Raw genomic sequence first — 23120 nt, 5'->3', positions numbered from 1 at the left:
CACACACACACACACACACACACACACACACACACACAACCCTGGGATAATTCTCCACAGAGGGGCTGATCTGGAACACTCCACCGGGAGCGAAGCCCACATCAGTGAACTTGGAATGGTTTTTATCCACTCAGAAAGCAAACAAAATCTTATATTCAAGGCACTGAGAACCCGGCTCTGGGTCCTGGGACTATGCTGTTAGAACAGAGAGCCCACCGGCTCTAGGATGCCTCCGTGAATAAACTGACCACAGGGTAACCAACCTCCCTTCTGCCCACTCCCCAGGCTGGGGTCCTGTGAAGTTAGCTCGGCTGGGAAACACTGGCCACTGGATTGGGGGAGGAAGAAAGGTCTTACTGCCCGTACCGACACGGGGGCTTCGCTGCTCCCTGTGGATGTCAGCGTGCTGTTGGTGATGGATTTCTTGGGTAGCTGAGGACTGGCATCTGGCTTGGTCTCGATGCTGCTTTTCGACGAGCTGTCATTCACTTCATTCTCTTCCACGGGGATCTCCTCACAGTAGCTGAGAGAGGACACCATACGTTCCTGTTAACCTTGCTGCCAAGACCACCAACTATTCTAAGAGCCCCAGATCTGTCCACCCCATCTCAAACTATCGGCTTTCTTGCTTCTTTGCTTTGTGAATGATCTTCCTCAAAACACCACCCCCCTGCTACACTGTTCTCCTGGCGCCTTCTCCCCACCCTGCACCCCCAGCCCCATGTACAATGTCTGGCTCCAAAGTCACCTTTTCTTAGATTCAACCATGCCTAAATACGACTATTATGTGTCTTAAACTATCTTTCGCCCACTGGCATCCCATCCCATCCCAACCTGACCCTTTGAATGAAATAACCGGTCTCTGAACACACATTTTATTTCCCACACAGTGATGAGGATGAGATCCCAGACACGAGGGCCTTTTGTTGATAATGCCCAGATTCTGTATCCTAACTAGTGAACTTCTTTGCCTTGGACGCCTGAAGGGAAACCCTCCTTGAGGTAGAGGTGGGTGTCCTTGTAGGGACACTTCAGGGACGTCACTGTAGCCTTTCCCAAGGGAGCAATCATCACCGTCACCAACATCTTAAACTTTACCAATCGCCCCATTTGGATGCATGACAACTCTTGAGTAATCTATTATGTGCTTCCTAAAGATAATCAAACAGACGGATGTTCACAGAGATTAAGTGATAACTACCACTAAATGTCGGAAATCCTACCTGAGCCCAGGTCTACCTACGACACATTCGGTGCTCTTTCCTGGCCTTCTACTGCTCTGTGCCTCACACACCACCACTGGGTCCCCACCTACCCACATTCCCATCTTTCTCAATCCATCGACAGCATGAGATACAACGATGCTTCCTTCTCCCTAGAGCCTCCTTCCCTTGGCCTCTAGGATGCCAGGTCTCCCAGTCTTCCTCCTGCCTGGCTGGCTGTTCTTCTAGGATTTCTTTTGTTGCTTCTCCTTCTTGTTGAGTGTCCCCAAGCTGAGTCCCTGAACTTCTTTTCTTATGTTCATTCAGCCACTTGGTGGCTTCAGCCAATCTCACGGCTATCCACTCATAATTCCCTAATTTATGTCCCTCGCCCAGACTTCCCTCGTGAACTCCACACTCACAAACACAAATGTCTATGTGACATCTCCACCTGGCTAACAGTCCTCTGAGACCCAACTTGCCTGATCTTCTCCCCCAAATCTGGTCTATAGTATTGTCCATCTCGGTTCGGACCTTCTCTAGTCTTCCAGTTGGTAAATCCAAGAAAACCTTAAAGCCATTTTTGGTTCCTTTCCAATCTGTCAGCAAATCCTTCAAAATGTATCCGGTTCTACTTTCAAAAATATATTCAGAAACTAACCACTTGCTGCATTTTTACTGCTACCCTCCTGGTCCAAACCACCTTCACCTCTCATCTAAATGATCTAAATTATTCAAGCCTCTTAGCCTGTCTGCTCTTGCTCCTCCCTGATCTATTTTCAACCCAGGAACCAGAGTGATCCTATTAAAATGTTAAGTCAGTTATCAATTACCTACTCAAAGCCTTCCTAGGGCTTCCTGTCCCACTCTGAGTGAGAGCCAATCATCATGTTGGCCAAAAGGCCTTCAGAATCTGGCCCCTGGCCTCACCTCTTCCCGCTTGTGCTTTGTCCATTCCACCCACCCACCCACCCGCTTGCTTTTCTCTCTGCCTGGGAAAGTCTCCCACAGGTAAGCTCATGGTTGACCCCCTCACTTCCTTCAGGACCTCACTTAGACATCACTCCCCGGGAAGGCTGTCCCTACCATCCCAGTCCCTCTTTGGAGAAGCTGCCCTCTGCCTTCTCACCCCATAGTGTTGAAGTCGTCATCGGGGGGCACGTAGTCCTCGTCATCACTGGTAAGGCCCAATTCATTCCCATAGCACTGGTGAACAAAGTGCCAGAGCTCCTTGGGACACAGGGGCTGCAGGAGACAACAGAGTGACTGTGACCCTTCCTTCCTCAGGACCCCACTCTACATGGAGGCACTGAGTTGAGCTGGACTCCCTTGAGGGAAGGAGAAGCTGGCCTCCATGCTCCTTTGCTGGACGAAGAGGAGGGTAACACCTCTGTGACAGCTTCCTCCACCTCTTCTTCCCTTTTCCAAGCCCATCGTCAGATACCTATCTTCTGCCAAAAATATGGCTTTCAGTAGAGCCAGGAACTTGACCTGTCCCCACAACTCAGGTTTGCATAATGGAATCAACTGGCCCCTTAAGGACGGTAACTATCCATCTTTTGCTCCTATGGATGAGGTCGAGCATTAGGCGTCATAAGCCAGTGTTACTCTGGGGTCAAGGCGATCACAGAGCGTCTGATTCGGACTCGGTCCCTTGAGCCAGTCTACCCAACACCTCAGATATCTCTTTATACTAATGCTGGCCACGTAGGCCCTACTGCTTCATGTTCAAGGATGAGGTGTGACCTCAGAGGCCCATTCCATAGTTGGACAGTTCTTGTGATTGGAAAGAAGCCTATATTCTCATAGTTCAAGGGACCTCAAAGGTCATCACATCCAACCCTCTCTTGGCTACCTGAACACGTCCTTCTTTATTCTCACGCAGAATCAGTTTGCCTACAGTTCTATGTATTAGTTCTAGTTTCTTATTTCACTGGGTGTCTACAGGTCCTCCTCAAAAGTACTGCCCTCAGAAAAGTGAGCTCGCATGGGGTTCAGATTTTTGGGAAAGAGGCAACAGAACGTGGAAGAACTAAGACTGGAGAGACCATGAATGAGTCTTAAACTGGAAGGAGGGGGAGCAGGTGGTAAGGGAAGTATGTGAAAAAGAGAGCAAGAGAATTAAGAAAAAGAGAAGCAGTGAAAATACAAAGATAGATTTTTAAGTGAAACATAAAGAATGTTTCCCATCAATAGATTCGATGAAGAATCTGAGAATTCTCCGAGTCCATCCTTTCAAGGTTATGGTTTAAGAAGCAGGTGCTGGGGCGCCTGGGTGGTTCTGTCGGTTGAGCGTCTGACTCTTGATTTTGGCTCAGGTCATGATCCCAGGGTCATGGGATCGAGTCCCACATCGGGCTCCATGCTATCAGCACAGAGCCTGCTTGAAATTCTCTCTCCCCCTTTCTCTGCCACTCCCCCCCAAATAAAATTAAAAATTAAGGGGGGAAAAAAAAAAAACCAGCAGGTGCTGGCAGATTGCCATGAGCCAGGGTTCTGGGTTTCCACCTAAGGAGAAATGCCTAGAATAGCATAGTCAGGGCTCTCCCTGAGCTGGCGGGTGCTGGCCCTCACAGAGCCAGAGGGAGACATCTCCTTTTCCTTTATCTGGACCTCCTGCCTCCTATCTTTGGCCCTTATGCATAGCATTCATCCCACCTGGGACGCCTTTGCCATTCTATGTTCTCCCCTTCTTCATACACCCTTCCCTGACCATTCCATTTGGCTTGGCTTGATTGACCACAACCAGGTCAAGGACAATCGGCACACATCTATTTTGTGAGAGATCCTGTGAACCGTATGGATGTCCCTCTGTCTTGTCCAGCAATGACAGTGGTTGTGAACTGAAGATCCAAACAGGCCAGTGGACGTTAAAACACATTATCATGTTACTATTATTGATAGCTACTTAAGGCAGAAGATCTCAGCTAAAATAAGTTACCTAGATTTATGCCAGGGTTGTAGATCTTCAGGTTAGAAGAAATTTTAAATTTTTTTTTTTTAACGTTTATTTTATTTTTGAGACAGAGAGAGACAGAGCATGAACAGGGGAGGGGCAGAGAGAGAGGGAGACACAGAATCTGAAACAGGCTCCAGGCTCTGAGCCGTCAGCCCAGAACCTGACGCGGGGCTCAAACTCATGGACCGCGAGATCGTGACCTGAGTTGAAGTCAGGACACTTAACCGACTGAGCCACCCAAGCGCCCCATGAAATTCTAAATAATAAATCTACCCAGTTTTCTTCAGATTGTTCAGGATAGAATCAGGGTAGATACATACATGTCATATATATAATAACTAATTATAACCATGTAACTTCTTCCTACGTCTCTTTCCCTGGCTTGGGGGCTATTTATCAACACACCCTCTGCCCTGACATCTGAGTGTGAGTTTTCTAAGGAATGTGGCCATGATATCACATTTATCTGTGTCCCCTCAGTGTCCTTCAGACACTCAAGCAGTCAAACTTGTGGCTGTATTAACTCTATTTCCCTATTTTCTGTATTTTTTTTTTAACGTTTATTTATTTTTGAGACAGAGAGAGACAAAGCATGAACGGGGGAGGGTCAGAGAGAGGGAGACACAGAATCTGAAACAGGCTCCAGGCTCTGAGCTGTCAGCACAGAGCCCGACACGGGGTTCGAACTCACGGACCGTGAGATCATGACCTGAGCCGAAGTCGGCCACTTAACCGACTGAGCCACCCAGGCGCCCCCTATTTTCTGTATTTTTGATGCTCCGGGATCTGAGGCCTTGCTCACTGGGGAGGGACTGCCCCTCCTGGGGTTAGGTAATTCCCGCAGATAGAAAACCACGTGCCTGAAGTGCATCTTTCACACGCGACTGACCAATCCGAGGTGGATACCACCTTCTTTTCCAGCTCTTACAGTCCAGGTCCCTAGTATGCAGCTTTACGTACCCCAGGGACAGGTACCAGGCACCCAGAGACAGTCTCTGTGCCCTGAAGCCAGATGGAATTATTCAAAGTAGCTGATCCTCAACCTGTCCGCCTGCTTACCCTGCCTCACCTATTGCTTCCTGCAAAAAAAAAAAATCACAATAAAAGCTCTGGCATGCTTTCCCCCTCGCTCTCTCTGCCTCCTGGCTGATGCCGGCTGGCACTTCCCCGTGTGTTTCTGCATGGTGGGATGGCACCTCTGCCTCTAGGCACCCGTAAGCCTGAAAACTGATCCTTTCCTAACAGTCACCTCCACCTCTGTGTGTCTCACCATTCCTGACTAAAACAAATGCTGGCACATTTTACAACAGTGGGACTGAAGTGTCTGAGGTCCAGGAAGGCCTCGGTGCAGACAGCAACGAGGCTGCTCACACAGCACCACGTGTGGGAGAAGACGTAACTCACCCCAAGTCTGGGGGGCTTTCCCGAACCACGTGGGCGGCTTTGGAGCAAGCCAATGTCCCAGTAAGAGCAATCTCTCCGTGGGGCCCCCACCTCAGGGGAAAGAGCATTCCAGATGGATGTGCATGCTGAGCCTGAAGGAAGGAGCTGGGCGGCACTTACCTTTTCGAGGAGTGCATTCTGCCAGAGCCGGAACATCATCATGTACGTCCTATCCCGGGCTCCAAATGAAGTGAAAAAGTGCTAGATTTGGGGAAAACAGCAAGAAATATCTGGTAAGACTCACGATATAACGAATGGAGGAGACAGGGTGCTTCATCCTTTAAAAAAAAAAAAAAAAAAAAAGAAGCTGCTGGGGCACCTGGGTGGCTTAGTCGGTTAAGTGTCCGACCGTTCAGCTCAGGTCACGATCTGATGGTTGCTGAGTTCAAGCCCCGCGTCAGGCTCTGTGCTGACAGCTCAAAGCTGGAGGGTGTTTCAGATTCTGTGTCTCCCCCTCTCTCTCTCTGCCCCTCCCCCATTCACACTCTATCTGTCTCTCTCAAAAACAAACATTAAAATTAATTAATTAATTAAAATAAAACAAAAATAAACAAAGAAGCTGCTGAATTCATCCCCAAATGCTACAGTTATCTGTGACCACGACACCAGGGTATTCTCGCGATGGGGATGAATCCTCGGGGTCTGTGTACCTGGGACCCCCTAAGTCCTCACTGTCACCAAGTCCTTCACTCACCCATGTTTCCTCGGTGCTTCTCTCTCTGGGTGGAGGTTTTCACCTCCGTAAAACAGCTTCGTTCACCTACTGGCTAGAACTGGGTTATTAAGTGCTGATCTGTGAACTGGCCCTTGAGAAGACAAACCCACTAACCCACTCACCCTTTCAATATTAAGTCAACAAATAACTGAATGTAGTACATGCTGGGTATGATTTTACATGTTTGGGATACAACAGCAATCAGGACAGGGAGGGACTCCTGCTCTTTGTGCTTACACATTAGTGGGGACCCTGTATAACATGCGGAAGGGAAATGATGGGAAACCAGATGGTACTGAACACGATCCAGGCGCTTCCCAAATGCTGCTGCTTCATTTTAATCACACAAAAGCCTTGGAAAATAAACATAACTGCTAATACCTAATAAACAGGCTGGTGGGGATCAGGTGACGTCTGTAATCACAAAGCTGATTCGTGAGAAAAAACAGAATTCAAACCAAACACCATCTGACCCCAAAGTCTCATGGTTGTTGCCACTGAACTGCCTCAGTCCAAGGGCATGGCGGACCTGTGTTCAGCAGAAGCCTGGTCCACCCCTAGCCCTGAAGCGATCAGTCTTCAGGCTCTGGTTAAAGATCAAAGATCACAGTGTTTTCTCTGCCCTAAATGTTACCGACCACATTTTCCCCATCCTGATGTGCCGAATCCATTTCCTACCAGACTCTCATCCCTTTTTATTTATTTTTAAAATCTTTTTTTTTTAATGTTTATATTTATTTTTGAGACAGAGAGAGACACAGCATGAGCAGGGGAGGGGCAGACAGAGAGGGAGACACAGAATCCGAAGCAGGTTCCAGGCTCTGAGCTGTCAGCACAGAGCCCGACGCGGGGCTCGAACTCGCCAACGGCGAGATCGTGACCTGAGCCGAAGTCAGACGCTCAACCGACTGGGCCACCCAAGCGCCCCTGACTCTCATCCCTTTTGATGAGCTCTACACAGATATATAACAACATCTTACATGTGTACAACGCTTCACGATTTAGTGTTTCCAAATATGTGATGTCATTTCAAGAGTGTTATAGGAATGGCTGGCTCCATTTTATACATGGGAAAACTTAGGTTGAGAGAGGCAATGGAACACACCTACAGTTACGGGACTCAAATTTAAGTGTTCCGGCTCCAAGTGCAACGTTCAGCCGTTCCATCTTCACCCCTGCTCAGAATCCAAACACCCTGACCCAGTGGAGGCGACCCCCACGATCTGCATCACCTGACCATCCGTCGCTGCCATCCTACTGGCTTCCATATTCATGCAACTGAGGGACAGAAGTGGGAGGCTTGGGGACAGGGGCAGCGGGGAGCAGAAAGTCCAAGGTCGGACTCCACTTACCTTTTCTGAGTCAGTGCAAACTTGGATGGCATTGGGAATGAGGCGAGCTGTTTTTTCTTTAGTCATGGAGCAGATGTCTTTCAAACGGACAGTCAGCTGGCACCCCACAGGGAAGGGAGGGTGGATAAGGAGAGGAGACATTAACTGAGTCAGCAGTGAGCATTCGCACGGCCCCAGTTCAGAGAGGGGAGATCACGTGTCAGTCTACGTATTTCTAAACCTAGAAGGGACCTCCTCAGAGATCATCTGGTTTAGCCCCCTACTTCACGGAGGCCACAGGGCGACGTGGTAGCTGAGCCTCGCCTAGAGCCCAAGGGTGCCTCAGCTCCTGGTGCAGGGAGCCTTCTTTCTCAAGTCTACACAGTCCGATTAACGTGCAGAGGCCCCGTGCTACTTGCCACTTACAGAAACACAGAACACCGGCACTGGATGCAACCATAAAAGTCACCCAGTTTACCTCTTCCCACTTTATCTCCTAAGATAAGGAAATAGAGAAAGAGCAAAGGACCAGCCTAGTAGCACACAGCTCACTAGGTGGAGAACGCAGATAACGTACAAGCCAGTTCTGAGGCCAATGTTCCTTTTACTCAACTATCCTACGCCTTGCAGAATACTTAACTGCATTTGCCGAAAGCAAATGCTCCCACGCTCTCTTCCACACCCAAGAGGGAGGGAGGGAGGGAGGGAGGGGAAGACGTGGTAGAGGAGGTCTATCCCTCAAGACTTGGCCTGTACATTTAGGAATTGTGCAAAGGTGTGGGTGGAGCATGAAGTCAACAAAAAGGGGCAGGTGGGGGCAGCTTGTTCAGTCACAGCCAAGGGGACAACCCCGGAGGCAAGCCCCAGGTCTTTACCAGAGTTTCCCAGCGGAAGATGTTGCTGTAGAAGCAGATCCAATTTTCAGAGAGGTAGAGTCGGCCCTGAAGAAGAATGTCTCTTTGGAGTGCACATGAGTAATCTGTGGTAGGATGGGGGGCAGAGAGCTCAGAGACGGGATGCATCTTCAGCGAACCACTACAAGTTAAGCATGCCCGCCCTGCACCAGCACTGGGGGAGCCCAACTGCCTCCCACTCACTAGGCTCACTAGGTGGGTGAGACCCTTGAACTAGTGGCCAAGGGAGTCCCTGGTGTCTCATGTGATTTGAAAGATCACAGTGCTTCCACCTGGAGGCAGAGGAATGGATGAGATGGCAGAGGCGGGGCAAAGACGTCGGAGGTAGAAAAGGCCACGGGGCGCCTGGGTGGCTCAGTTGGTTAAGTGTCCGACTCTTGATTTCAGCTCAGGTCATGACCTCACGCTTTATGAGATTGAGCCCTGCATGGGGCTCTGCACTGACAGCATGGAGCTTTCTTGGGATTCTCTTGCTCTGCCCCTCCCTTCTCGTGCTCTCTCTCTCTCAAAATAAACACTAAAAAAAAATTTTTTTTTAAAAGTCAACGAACACCCCTCCCCTACACAGTTACCCCAACCCTTCACCGCTGGGCCATCTACAGAGGTTAAGAATGGCAGAGACTCCTTCCAGGTTGGGCTTTCTGTCAAGGCCACCACACACATGGTACTTAGCCCTGAGCCACAACCACCGGGGTCGGCGCTCTGGACATCTTCTCTCCCTGCTCCCGGACAGATGTTCTCGCTTGGGCTGGCTTTTATGTGGGCAACCTCGAGACAGAAGCAGCCTGAGTGCTGTCCTTGGGATCCCAGACTTCCTTCTTGCCCCCTGCCCTCCATCCCCAGGTCTCCCAGCTCACCAACAATGAGGCGCTCCGTGTCTGGAAGTTGCTTAAAGAGCTTTCTGAAGTCTTCATTTCTCTGCTTGTAAGTTGGGCTTAATACCTGCACGACAACGACCAAGGTTAGCAGGATGCTTCCAGGTTCTGTGGGGCTGGGGAGGCAGATGCAGGAAAAGCACCTGCTTGCGTGTTTAAAAGGCAAAGATGAGGCCCTGTTATCCCACAGACCCTAAGCGGCCAGGTTAGGCAAAGGGAGCTTCGGTATTATGGAAAAACACCGCGGAGAGAATCTGCCACTGAAAAAGTGGCCATCGACGCAAAAACGTCAAACAGACGAAGCAGGGCCCACATTACATCCCAAGAAGAGAAAAGAAGGAGGGACACGTCCAGGGAGCTTCCTGGGACCCACCATGAGAGCTATTGCTGTCCTGCCTTCTGCCAGCAGGAAGTACCACCTTGACAGTGAAACAGGGGCCCAGAAGGGCTCCCTCAGCCCCCCGGGAGGACCCAGAATATGACGGTACTCAGTGCATCCCTCAGAAGTGGTTATCATGACTAATACAGTAAGTACTTGGCCGTGTATGAAATTCACAACAAGAAAAAAAAAGAAATCAAAATGGAAGACTATATCAATGTGACATCTCAATTATATCTCAGGAAAACGGGGCAGGGAGAAGACCTGCACTTTACCAAGACTGGATTTTAAAAAACCCGTAAGGCTAGTACCAGGGTAAGCACACAGGTAGAGAATTTAAAAGCACACCTGGCAACTAGAGGCACGCAGCCTTCATTCCCTCCCCACCCTTTATAAGACTATCCACTCCAACACTTCCATTACTGATGAGGAAACAAAGGCCAGAGAGGAGACCCCTCCCCAAGGTTTCTCCAGCTGGTCAGGGGCAGCTTTCTGGATTCCTGGTCCTGAGCTCACCTCCCATCACTGGTGCCACCAGGTGACCCTGTGCCCACCTAGCTTTTTGGGTGCCTCCGTGCAGACTCGTACCCATAAACTACCTTAGCAAAATCCTCCATGGAAATTCCATCAGCCAGTTGAATAGACAGGAATCCTGATCTTTCCAAACTTACAATCTTAAAATTAAAATGAAAAATTTAAAAAAAAAGGTACCCGAGGATGATACAAGACGACAGGTGCACAACCCAGGAAGAGCCATGCATTGCGACAGAGAAACATGTGTACTCCACCCAGGAGGTTCACTGACCTACTTATGCCAGGAGTGCACGGGTGCACACAGATTATCCTGATGATGGCGACAGATAGATCTTGGCCATTTACACTCTCTCAGCCACTTCCCTGGGAATCCACTGACATACAGCTGGGTGCAATGAATTGCAATGAAATGCACCTTAGACTGTTCGTTTTTGGCTTTCTGTGAAGCTCGCTGGCCTGTGAGCAAACTCAGGCTGTGGCCCGACCACATTCAAAGCCTGCAGCTGACTACCTGAGCTAAGTGGCTCAACGGCTTTTGTGCCAGAGGGAAGAGGAATATCACAGGAAGCTGAAGGAGACTTAATGACAGGACTTCAGTTTGGGGAGGATTTCTGGAAGAGATTCCCAGTGGATGCCGTGCTACCTCCCTCCCCCCAGGCAATGCTGTGCTGCAGAAGCCCAAACTGCAAAAATCACCTGCCATGTGTTTGAACCAAGTATCAGGGCCATTGGGAGTGAGTATCTAGAAGCCAACCTCTCCTGTGGCTAGAAAAGACCTCCCAATATAACACTCCTCTGGCCTATATGATAGCTCCAAACCGATACTGAGATATCCAATCTAACTGGCTGCCTGGCCTTGCAGAACAGAGCCTGCACAATGAAAACCCCTGCTTGACCAACTGATCATCAGTAAGTTCCTAATTATGTCTGACCTTCTTTTTTTTTTTTTAAGTGTATTCATCTATTTTGAGAGAGAGAACGCACAAGCTCATGCATGAGTGTGGGAGGGGCAGAGAGAGAGAGAGAGAGAGAGAGAGGGAAGAGAGAATCCCCATCAGGCTCCAGCTGTCAGTGTGGGGCCGGGCGCAGGGCTTGAACCAAAAACTGAGTCAGATGCTTCACCGACTGAGCCACCCAGGCGCCCCTTCTAGAGCTATAGTTAAGCTAATACAAAATGAGTTATTACCATGTACCAAGCATTGTCATTATTAGCCCTTCATATACATCATTTCATTTGGCCACAGATTGTTTTCATTACCCCATTTTACACACTAGGAAGTTGAGGCACAGAGAGGTTAAGCAACTTGTCCAAAGTATGTGGTTACCAAGCGGGAGAGGAGAGCACGAACCAAGGTGGTCTGAACCAGAGCCCCCGGTCGCTGTCACGGCTCCATGTTGCCTCAGGATCTCGGTGCCAAGAAGGAAACGACAGGATGCTCCAGCAGAGCACGCTCTCTTGCGGACGAAATGTTCACCTGCTTTGGGGCCCCCGCTAGCCTTTCAGGCCCACGAGTGGGTCTTTTTGTCCAGGGGTGTGGTAGTAAAGTTTCAGTTTTTCAAGGGGAAGAAGTTCTGGAAATTTGTGGCAGCACAGTGCGAATGCACTTAATGCTACTGAACTGAGAAATACTTAAGATGGAACGTTTTATGTTCCTTACCACGATTAATTGTTTTTAAATGAATGCAACGATCAAGCGGGTCTTCATTACCACACTCCGGTTATCAGCCTGAGGACCAGCCACCGGATGGCCCCGAGCCCCCTGCAGGTGAAAGCGGGCATCAGGCATCCAGTTACCTGAAGCCCAGAAGTGTTCCTCTTCCTAATGGGCTTTCCATAGTGCTCCCTCACCCGGATTTCCCTCACATCCACTGGGAACTCGGGCATTTTACAGAGGTGCACAGTGCACGGTGTCTGGCCATAATCTCCACACCAAACCTCTGGCAAAGGGAGGGAGCCACTCCTCCCCTCTCCTCAGAACAAAGCTGCAGCTGTAGGGAGGGGGAGGGCAAATCCCGCCTTGACCTCTGACCTCGGCCAGTTCTACAACAAGTGGCTTGGGTGTAGGGACTCCTCAACTTGGTCTTGCATATAAATGCTCCGATTTCTTCCCGGCTGGCTGCCGGTGTGGACAGAGGCCGCCTTTGCCTCCTAGACTCTAAGTAAATACACGGTAGGACGACCTGCCACCATAGATCCTTGTGACACAAGAGACCTGACCCTCTGCTCCCCGCCACCCCCCCAGCCCGCTCTTAAAACAATCTTCTCCAAGAGTGAGCCATGGCTCACCTATTTTAATTTAAAATCGTCAAAGAACTTTGGCTCAAGGATTATCAAGATCTGGGGCCCTTGGGTGATCTGGGGCCAAGTGACGAATTACAAAGGCCCAGCGGAATGTCACTCAGGCCCGGAGGGGTTGGGAGGCACACTCACGGCTGGGATTTCCTCAGATCCGTGCCCAAAGCAGAGCTCTGCACCAGCAGGCGTATCTGGAAACTTCTTCAGGTACCACTGCAAAGGCTGGCTGTCCTGCTCCAGCAGGAGGCTCCAGAGGACCCCAGACTCCGTCAGAGATTCCATTGCTCCCCACGGCTCCGCCTCCCAGTGGAGCCCCGCTCCTTGAGCTCTGATTCCCTCAGGATGAAAACAGTCCGTCTTGTCTGGGCTGGACACAGATGGGCAACCTCTGGTGGCTTGGCAGAGAGCCTTCGTGACCCTGCCCGGCCTCCTTTTCCCTCCTAGAGCTCTGCTCTCAGCACGGAACCTCACGAGTGGGAGGGTGTAGTCCGCATGGTTCCTGGGACAGGCTGGCCAGCCAGTCTCCCATGGCCAGGTTTTGCTTTGTCCCACTTTGGCTCCCACAGTGTGGCCGGCTGTTGGGCTGAGGGTGACCCAGAGGGGATGTGGGGAAGCCCCTCCTCTAGTCAGTGTGGACAGCCACTTCAAGAGGCAGGCAGGGGCCAGACGACGCAGACACACGGCAGGTGCACAGGGCCAGCTGAGGGCTCTGAACAAGCAGGCTCCTGGAGGACAGACAGACTGCACAGGAAGAGGATGACCCCACAGCCAGGTGCACAGGTGCACCCCGCCGGTTACTCACACACAGCTCATAGTTGGTCAGAAACTCCCAGGAGAGAATGAACTCCCAGCTTCCCAGCTCTGTCTGGCCTGTCCCATAAGGCGGGCTGTTCACCGTGCAATCTCTTCCCTGGGCGGGCGCCGGTCCCTATGACTCACGGCCCTCTCCCAGGCAGAGCGGCCACCACTGGCTGTGGCAACAAGGCCTGCTCTCACCCCCACCCCTACACACACCCCTTTCCTCCCAGACCGTGCTCTGCTTAGCTGCCCAGCAAACGACTTCTTTGTTAGAGTCGCCCGCCCGTGGCAGGAGGGAGGCAGGGTGGGTGGGCGGGCAGGGCCAGAGCCCTCCACATGCTTCAAGTTACAGGATCTGGGTGACGGTACTGGCCAACGTCCTCCAGTAACCCCCCGGCCTAGCCTGGCCTCCCCAGCAGATGTTTCCTGCAATGGAAAGTAGCTGGCCGGGGCTCCTGGTGGGGGAGGGGGTGGCGGAGGTGCCAGGAGCACTGCTGCTGTGGTGAAATCTGAAATCGGAGACTCTAACGGCCAGGGACTCTGGGAGCACACTCTCCCCTCACTGACCCACCGGTCCACCAACTACCCTGTGCGCAGGGGCAGCAGGAGGTCGGGAAGCTGGACTCTTCGCACTGTAGATACGCCGGGAGGGAGAAGTCGGGCAGATCGCCTGGAGAAGCTGACGTCACCAGCTCCGGGGACCCTGCCCTGCCTCCAGCACTGGCAGGAGGGGGACCGAAGGCCAAAAGGATTCCCAGGCAGCTCCTCAGACCTTGAGGGCCAAGTAGCAATGCTAAGAGCAGAGAATCTAACCCCGGGGTCAAAAGGAGACATGGCTCACCTATTTTAATTTAAAAGAGTCAAAGAAATTTGGCTCAAGGATTATCAAGATCCTTGGGATCTTGGGAGCTGAAGCCAATGGGGCCAGGAAGGGGTCCAGGCAGAAGCGGGGGCAGCGAAGAGATAGCCCTGGGACTGGGAAGACTTGACTTGGGACCCCAGGAAAAGTCAGACCTCTGAAACAAATGGGGCACCTGCCCCACGCCCACAGCTATGCCCACTGTGTCTGCCTCAGGGGTCCCAAGTCTGCACATGATGAAGGGGGGCCCTCTGGCCTAGGAGTTTCCGAGGTTAGAGCCAGCGGCACTCAAACATGAGCATGCTTTAGAAGGACTACAGGAATGCATTAAAGATGGAGATGCTTGACTCCCAAACCGAAGATTCTGACTCTGAGGAGCCCAGGGTTTCCCGGTTAAAAGGTTTTAGAGAAAGTAGAGCTTGACTCCTTTCCCAAACTCCGATCTCCCTGTCTTTAGCATCTGCACACCGGACACAGCCCCACGGCCTCCACCTGTCACAAGCGCAGGCAGGTAGCTTCATCAAAGCGCTGTCCTCCCCAGGAGGGGTCTAAACCTCAAACAGCCCTCTATCTTCTACAGCACTGAGCGTGACGCGTTCCAGATGTCTGCTGCTCCAAATCTGTTTACCGAACGATCGCATTCCTCATACACTTCTAGAACTGTTCCTGTTTACGTCGCATCTTCTGTGTGCACAGCCACACAGATCCAGAAATACGTGCATCGCTTCCTGGTGCCCAGTCCCCGTCTACGCTCTTCAAACCATACACCCGAGCTTCTCTCTGGCCTGTGTGTGTCAGCCCTACCCTCTGCGGTGTAGCAGGAGAACCGAGTAGTTCCATTTTGCAGGGTGACCAGAATGCCTCTCTCCTGGGCCATACCAGACCCCAAGATCTAAGCAGTACCTACACCCACGAAAGCTGCATCCTTACAGTAATTGCCCAGAAACGTTTGTTTATGGCTGCAGGCCAAACAAAGGGATGACCTCGGTCAGTCGGTCAGTCGGGTGAGGCATAGGCAGGATACACCCAGAGAGATAACTCTTAGGAGACAAGTCTCAGCGCTCAGCCTTTGTCTCCTACACCCCCGACAATGGGCTGGGCTGGGCAAGGCAGGACGTCAGGCAGCTTGGGCCTGAGACGAGGGAAATGACCTCGAGCTAAACATTAACTCTATGGCAAACACTGGGAGCTGGGACCGAGTGGTACCCCCTCCCTGGGTATGACACGGGGAGGGAAGGGGTGGAGGAGCCCAGGAAAAAAAACAGGTGGATTTTGGAGGAGTCTTGGCCTCACCTGGGAAGAATTCAATTAAGACCCTCAAAGGAAATCCCGGCCCTTCAGCCAAGTGCAGGTAGGGAGAAACCAGATGTAGGAGACAGGGGGAGGCAATGAACAGAGAGGAGAGAGATGGGGGCAGGACAGCATCGTGCAGAAAGTCAAGGAGGGGGTAGGACTGGGAGGGGTTCTCATCAGGAGAGACGGGACCATTCTAGAGAAGGTGAAGGGTGGGGGTCGGGGGCAGAGGTCAGGAAGACTCTTGGAGACCATGGGTAAACAGGTGCGGACAGACGGGCAGAGCTGAAGGAAGGACAGGTGGCCCCACCTGGAAAGAACAGGCTGCCGAGGCTGTCAGCAGGTCATCTCTCAGACCCTCCATTTTCTACACTGTCCCCCTAACATCCCCGTTTCATGCCCACAGAGCTTTGTTCTCTTGCTCTCAATCTCGTGCCTGCCAGGCCTCCTTGGTCAGTCATTCTGTAGGATTGGCGCGATCACTTTCCTGGTCACCAAAGAGCCAGCATCCCCGACCAGGGGCATGGGGCAACTTGGGCACTGAGTCTCTCCCAGCCACCAGGGTCTAGGCTCCTGACCTCTGACCTCAGACAAGCTCCTTCCCTGGGTTGCCATGACGACTGACCCCCACGAAAGGGGTGACGCAGAAGAGGACGGTACCTGTGCCCACGCGAGGCACCGGACAGGAGAGCTGTGACTGCTTCCTCCAAGATGCGAGCCGACTGTACCCAGCAGGCGCCATCTTTTGGGGGGCAGACCACACCCCTTCCACCCCCAACTCTGCCCTTGGCTCCCTCCAGAAACTAAAGCCCTGTTTCTGCTCATCCCTCTGGTTCAGGTCTGCCAGGGGCTGTGCCTCCCAGGCTGGGGGACTTGGTGAATAAAGCTGGTATGGTCAAGTAAGTAGAGGGGGAAGGGTTGAGGGGAAGAAGCGTAGATATAAACAGGCCTGGGAGGGCCTTAGGGCAGTTGTGGATTGCACTGCCTTCATATTCCACTCTTGACCTTCATGTCATATCCCTGGCTAGAGACCAGAAGCCCTCACACCTCAGCCTTTCCACGTGTCTCAGGGCCTAGCCACCTCTTGCCATGGGCCCACTCTTTAGGCCCGGTTGGTCTACCATCATGATGACCGCTCTTCCCTGGCTAGACAGTAAAATGCGGAAGGGAGGCAGGTAAGGAGGGAGCTGGGAGCTGCACACCCAAGCTACTCCGACAACCTGAGATGTTCTCTCGGTGGTCAGCAGCTCTGCGATGACCGCCACCCCCCCCCCCCACTCCTGAATCTGACCAGGACACTTGTGACTGTCCCCAGAGCTGGGATTACAGAGCCTTTGCCCATCCCGTCAATGATGGCACATCAGCCACCACCACGAGTGTCAGGGGACAGATTACAAAGAGAGTTGTCAGTAGAGATAAGCAGGGGGGATGGGGCAACACAGTAGGTGTCTTCTGGAAAACCATGAATGGACTATCAGGGGGCAGTGCAGAGGAGGGGAGCGGTTTGAACTGAAGTTTCCTGATGGGGCCTCTGCACGCGAGAGCACAGGCACATGCGTGGCGCACAGCAGGGGGGTGTCCAGCCACCCAAGGACGCAGGCACTGGGGGTATGAGGGCACCCCACACCTGTGTGCATCGATCCAGGTGGCTCTGGGGAAACACCCAGGTGGTGCCTTCTTCCTGATGGAGGCAGGGCAACGGTGACTCGGGAATGGTCACGCTCAAGTCCGTGCTACAGATAATGAGCACACTGGTACCATCAGAGCGGGCAGAGACGGGGTGGGGGCAGGGGGGGCAGGGGATGACACCTGCTGTGTGGAACAGGCAGCATCTGGCTTCCCCCACAGACACCCAGAAGTGGGCCAGGCACCAGCCTCGGCCTCAGAAGGAAAGCAGGGTTTTCACCCCAGGTTATCTGAAGCCAGCCTTTCCAGGGCTCTGCCCACTATGCTAGCCGCTGATCTCCCTCCTGATGTAAAAACACACGGAGGCAAAGTGGAAAGGTCACCTAGATACAGCGCCCCACACCTCTGGCTCAGGCCGGCTGGAGGTCCCTCGTCACCTCTCCGCGTCCGAGCCTTTGCTCGGCTCTGCCTCGTCCTCCCAGCGTCCACCTAGCCCTTCTCTGTCCTTCTGACACATCATCCCATTCTGTGGCCTGTCCCCGCCCCGTGTCAGACCTCCACAGAGGAAGCCGGGGAGGAAGGCAGACAAGGAACCGCATCTGCCTGGCAATGCTGGATCAGGGGGGAGAGGAAAGGGGAGCCACAGGAAAACATTTCTGGAGGGGCCTCGTGGGGTCTGGAAGAAGCCCCAGAGGGGAAGCATGCGTCCAGGAGAGCGGTCATCAGGAGGAACGCTAAATGCTGCTCCGCAAAGAGTCCCCCTGTGCACTTGGCCTCTGTGAGCTAATGACTCGTGCCAAGGGGAGAGTCGATAGATAATGTTTCTGGGATTCATGCGGGGTGAGGGGTGGAGGCCGGAGGAGACACGGGCCATCTGTGAGTCCCAGGAAGGCCCGGGAGACGAGATGGAGTGGAGGCCCGTTTTAGAGGGAGACGTGCGGTCAGCGAGGGTCTCCAGCCGCAGGGCATCGGTCAGGAAGCAGGGCTCTGGCGGCCCGGCTCCTCTACCATCTCCCACTTATCTGTCGCCGGAACGCCTGAGTTCTGGGCCTCACGCGGTGGCTGGCCTTTCCAGCTGGCCTGCGAGAGGCAGCGTCCACTTCCGTCCTTCCCTCAGCCGCCAGCAGTGATGTGCGGGGCCGGGGGAGGCGCCGAGGGGAGAGTGTGGGGAACCTGCCGGTGGCAGACAGGAAGGGAGAGCCGGCCAGAGAATGGGAGTCAGAGGGGAGGGGGAGGAGGAGCCAGATGGAAGAGCCAAGGCGAGGAAAAGTGAGGTGGAACAGAGAAGCCTGACTGAAAGAGCATGAGAGCGAGAGGGACAGAGAGAGAAGAGGCGAGGGTGGGGGCCGGCAACCAAGACGGGGACTCGCGTGTCCAGATTTGGAAGTTTCGACGGTCTGGCACGTCTGCAGCCGCCTGCTTCCCGTTCCTTTCGGGGATGCGACTTTTTGGGGCGGAGGTTTCGTCAGGCAAGGGGCGCTGGAGCCCCTGCACAGCTCGCAGGAAAGCGGCCCCCACCCTCCTCCCTCACAGAAGCGGCGTCTCTCTCCTCCAGGAGGTGAGCTCTAAGCAGCGCCGGGGTAAAGACCAAGGTGGGTCCACAGGGAAGGGCTGGGGGATGAGAGGGGACAGTCCGGCTTTTCCCTGACACAGGCCGCCTCAGTCAGCGAGGCCCCCCAACCTCTGCCTTGTCTGTGCCAGGCTAGAGGGGCACAGCTCCCCACGGAGCAGCAAGAGGTACCTGACCTGGGGGACTCACTGAGCCCTGTGGGAACACAGCCCGCACGTACACACAAGCGATCCTGACCCAAGTCCCTACGTGAAACCCAAGCCTCCCCACTCCCACCCCCACCCCCGTGTCCACAAGCTCTGTCACTCATGGCCACCTTCTCCCACACTTGCTGCCCCCCCCCCCCCGAAGCCTGCTGAGGCCCGGCCCAATGCTGGGGAAGGTGGTACCTGCATGATCAATCAGACTCGAGTGTGGGGAACAGCAGACTCGGAGCAGGAAAGACAGCTGACCTGAGGCCAGGCTCTCCACTATGCAGTTCCAGAGGGCAGAGTACAATTTGGTGGCAGGGGCCAGCTGAGAGAATTCAACCGGCTGCTCTCCGGGGGAAAAAGTTCAAACTGCTGCAGCCCAGTCTATGAGATGGGGGTTGGGGTCTTGGAAGGGACTGTTTACCCCACCAAACAGTTTCTGGGTCTGCAGCAGCTGGCTGAGCCACCACCGTGGACGACCTCAGGCTACGCCTCCATCACAGACCCAGGAGCAGTGGGCGTCTTCTAGAAGGAAGACGCCCCTCGGGACTACTGAGGTGTGCCTTGAGGCAGAAGTCAAATTCTCCTAGATGGGACAGCCTCTCTACTTAACGGGGGAAAGTTTTCTGGCTGCACTGCCCCCAAAATGTCTCGGCTGAAGGAAGGAAACCTTGCCCCTGAGTTCAGGCCCCGGGGCTGTCCGAGTCCCAGAATTCTGTCTGGTCTCTGGATGCCTCCCCCAGCTGGGCCCCTCCACTGGGGCTGGAAGAGCCCCGTCCAGGAGTCTAGGGGAGGGCCATCCTTCCCAGGTGTCTCTGAATCAAATCCTCCCTCACCAGCAGGCCTGTCCTCCTGCACAGGAAAACCAGTCTATCTGGTGTTTCAGGGAGGGGGCTGGTCAGGGGCCCCTGAGCTTGCTCAAGCCCACGGGGCGGCCAAACCTCTCCTCGCCACCTCTCCGTTCCCCAACCACCTCCATCCACCACCCGCTTCCCACGTGCCCGGACGAGAAGAGAAACAGGGATACTTACGTTATACCAACTCTGGCTTTTCTGAAAGGACAAAATAAGAGAAAACACAATTAGTCTGGGAAGAGATGGTGGCAATGGCCAGGGTATTCCTGGCTCTAGAGGGAAGGTTACACAGACAGCAGAGGGCGGGCAGGGAGGAGGAATCCAAATGCAGCCGGATGCTTCCCATGTGGCTGCTCGAGAGGGGTCCTCCTTTCTCAAGACAGCTCCAGAAAGGAGGCCCAGGGAGCAGTCCATGCTGGAAACCTCACCGAGGTCGGGGCGGCAGGCAGCGGCAGCACCAGCCAGAGCTCAGCTGGAAGGGAGTCGGAGCCCCATCACGAGGTTTTCTGATGGGGGTGAGGGGTGCGCTGCAGGCATCCGAGACCCAGTCCCCAAATGGGCCCTGACCAGAAGCAAAGTGCAGAGAGAGACCAACCCAGCCTTCCGCTCCAAGACAGCCCCTCTGTGGAAGGCAAGATGGGACCTTCGGGTAAAGGAAGAAAAGGGGCTGCCTGGAAACTTCCTCCGACTACGCTCTCGGCGAGCAGAGGCGTGAATTCCTCCTTCTGCTCAATAGCTGGCTGATGACCCAGGTGGCAAAGGGGTCCTGGGGAGGTTCTGCGCTGAGAAGAGAGTTGAAGTACATGATTGCTGTACTTGCTCCCCACTCTGTGCTGCTGTAACTCGGTTCCCAACAAAATCAAGACTCCGTCCCAGCTCCAGACTTCAGGAGCTGGTTCATTTCCTGCCCTGGGCAAAGGTTACTCGTTTTCATGGCCACCGAAAGTTCTTTAGAGCAAGAGGGATGGCTAACATTGTGCTTTGTCTACCTCCAGTCTCTAATCCCACCTGAAAGCTAGACAGGTGGACAGGAACACGCACGCATACCTGCCTGGGCCCCAAAACCGTGAGGTGCTGATCCAATGGTTTTAGATTGGGGATGGGGTATTTCAGGTTGTAAAAAACTTGTCAAGGATGTAATTCCAGCCAAGAATCACTGCATCAGGGAAACTGCTGGTCAACAACTGTACACACAGGTGTGGATCCTGGGCACAAGTGGCAACTTTTGCCCTCCCACCTCGTTGAAGGGGCCCCCGACTCATAAGGGGAGGAAGAGGGCAGCCACTGTCTCAGAATGTCCACCGGGAGCAGGTCTGGCTGGGAGGAGGGTGGTCATGTGACCAACCCCCCCCCCCCCAGCTCCCCCGTTCCACCAGAACTCTCTAGATGCTCTCTGTAGTCATTTCCCAACAAAGGCTATCACTATGGCCCATCTGGAAGCCACACACTCGAACCACGGTCTTACCTTCTCCTCTATTCCAGAGGTCTTAGCAGGTAAAGGGGCCAAATCTGAATATTTAAAACCAACTATTTCACTGTTGAGGGAGCTGTTGCCCCATGGGAATCCTGGACCTCGATCTGAACATGAGCCTGTAAACATTTGGCGAGAGCCACCCATTTCTGGAGGCGAGTGGATGAGGCAAAGAGGCTGTGTCTGACCTTACTTGTACCTTGTGAGGTCTTCATTCCTGGGTCCTGTCTCTGAGATCACAGGGCATGGCATTTCACCAAACCGAAGCCGGGCCCTCAGATACCTGCTTCACAGCTGAGAGAACTCTCCGTCACCCGCCCCCTAGCTTCTCACCCCACTGTCCTGACCTTCGTGTTAGACCCTGGGAGAAAAGGGGACAGCAGGAATGAAATCGGGCTGGGTGCGGGGGACCCAAGATCCTTCATGATTACTCTTACGTGCTGTTCCTACTCCTGCCTTAGGTATTCCTGTACTGCCACACAGATAGATGTCCCTTTGGAATCCGTTCAGAGTGACAAAGAGCCTCAACCAGGGAACCGGTATCCCATCTCTGTGTGATACTTTTGTGTAATACTTGCTCGTTCATAAAGGGGGGGAGGGGATAACTATTTGTGTTCCCAAGTACTGAAATGTGTGAAATGAACCAGCCAGAGCGAGGGCTTCTGTCCTGTCCCTCAGCATGACACTCTACCCTCATCAGCCATCTCCAGGCAGCTTCTCATCTGTCACCGCTAAGAAAAACGCCCCGCACCCCACCCTCCTGTCAAACCCATAGTAGCTCCTAGGAATACCCACTGCGGGCACGAGTCCCTCAACTCTGACCAGCTTCCTGGAGGCAAATTTCATCCTCTGGCTTCACTCTCCCAGGGCTGAGTCCCCAGCTCATGGGGGCAGGGAAACCAGAGGGGCCACGGACCTGGGAAGGGAGGAGGGAGGAAGAGCAGAGGCGTCCAGGGACACAAGTTAGGGTGTCTGCTATTGCAGCTTCTCTAAAATGCCCCTCCTTCGCAGAGAGGGCCAGAGGCATGGAAAAAACAGAACTAGGTGGTGGGGGTCAAGGCTTCTCTGACAGGTTATGAATGGATTCGGCTAAAAGGGGAGGGGGGGAGTCAGGAAAAGTACTCAGAGCTGCCCAGGACAGGGAACTGAGCAGAGGACAGTTCCACTGCCTCCTAGAAGGGGTCTAAAGAACAAGCACTAAAGGAATACGAGGCCTCTGGAAACAGACCCACCTTCCCTAGACACATCTCCCCAGTGCAAAGGCTCCTGGGGTCGGGAAGGTGGGGGCTGGGGGGCCAGAGGAGGGGAAGAGAGGAGCTCTACTTATAGGAGGTACGAAATAAAAGAGACTTCTTACTTTGATCAGGTTAAGTCTGTCATACTGGAAAGAAAAAAACCACAAAAATTAGGGTTGGAAAACAAGGAGAAAGGTCAAGGGGAAAAGCTGCAGCGAAGCCACAGGCCGGGTGACAGAGCACACCCAACGCAGGAGGACTCCCCTACTGGGGTCATCGCAGCGGCTGTCCTAGAGCAGGAGCTGGCGGGAGTGGGGGAACGGCCGCTGGCTCCCCCTAGTGGCCGCAAGCCAGTACTACAGAGCAGAAGCTGGGTGGCCGCACAAACTCCAGGGGTCTGGGGAAGAGGAAGGAAAGGATGCCTTGACATCTTCTAGCTCGCTGCTCTGGGCGGGGCTGCACCCAGAAGGGTCAGCCTCAGCAGTACAGTTACACACTCACAGGAGAGGGGCCTTACGGATCACCTGGCCTGTCCCCTCCATATTAATATGAGTAAATGGAGGCCCTGAGAAGGC

At 53.4% G+C, this 23120-nt stretch overlaps 1 protein-coding gene across 3 annotated transcripts in view; it reads right to left on the bottom strand.

The window, feature by feature from the left end:
• Positions 1 to 23120, bottom strand: part of GRAMD1B (GRAM domain containing 1B) — a 172304-nt gene that overhangs the window by 20370 nt on the left and 128814 nt on the right. For all 3 annotated transcript variants that reach the window (XM_030331116.1, XM_030331117.1, XM_030331118.1), the window contains 7 exons: positions 20017 to 20037; positions 9422 to 9506; positions 8526 to 8629; positions 7672 to 7767; positions 5725 to 5805; positions 2332 to 2447; positions 367 to 523 (listed from right to left, as the gene is read on the bottom strand). In XM_030331116.1, the coding sequence (XP_030186976.1) occupies positions 367 to 523; positions 2332 to 2447; positions 5725 to 5805; positions 7672 to 7767; positions 8526 to 8629; positions 9422 to 9506; positions 20017 to 20037 (660 nt within the window). The remainder of the gene's footprint in view (positions 1 to 366; positions 524 to 2331; positions 2448 to 5724; positions 5806 to 7671; positions 7768 to 8525; positions 8630 to 9421; positions 9507 to 20016; positions 20038 to 23120) is intronic.

The sequence above is a fragment of the Lynx canadensis genome, chromosome D1 (genome assembly GCF_007474595.2).
Source record: "Lynx canadensis isolate LIC74 chromosome D1, mLynCan4.pri.v2, whole genome shotgun sequence".
Taxonomy (NCBI): domain Eukaryota; kingdom Metazoa; phylum Chordata; class Mammalia; order Carnivora; family Felidae; genus Lynx; species Lynx canadensis.
Note: the sequence above shows the minus strand (reverse complement) of the source record. Positions and strands in the feature narration are given on the sequence as shown.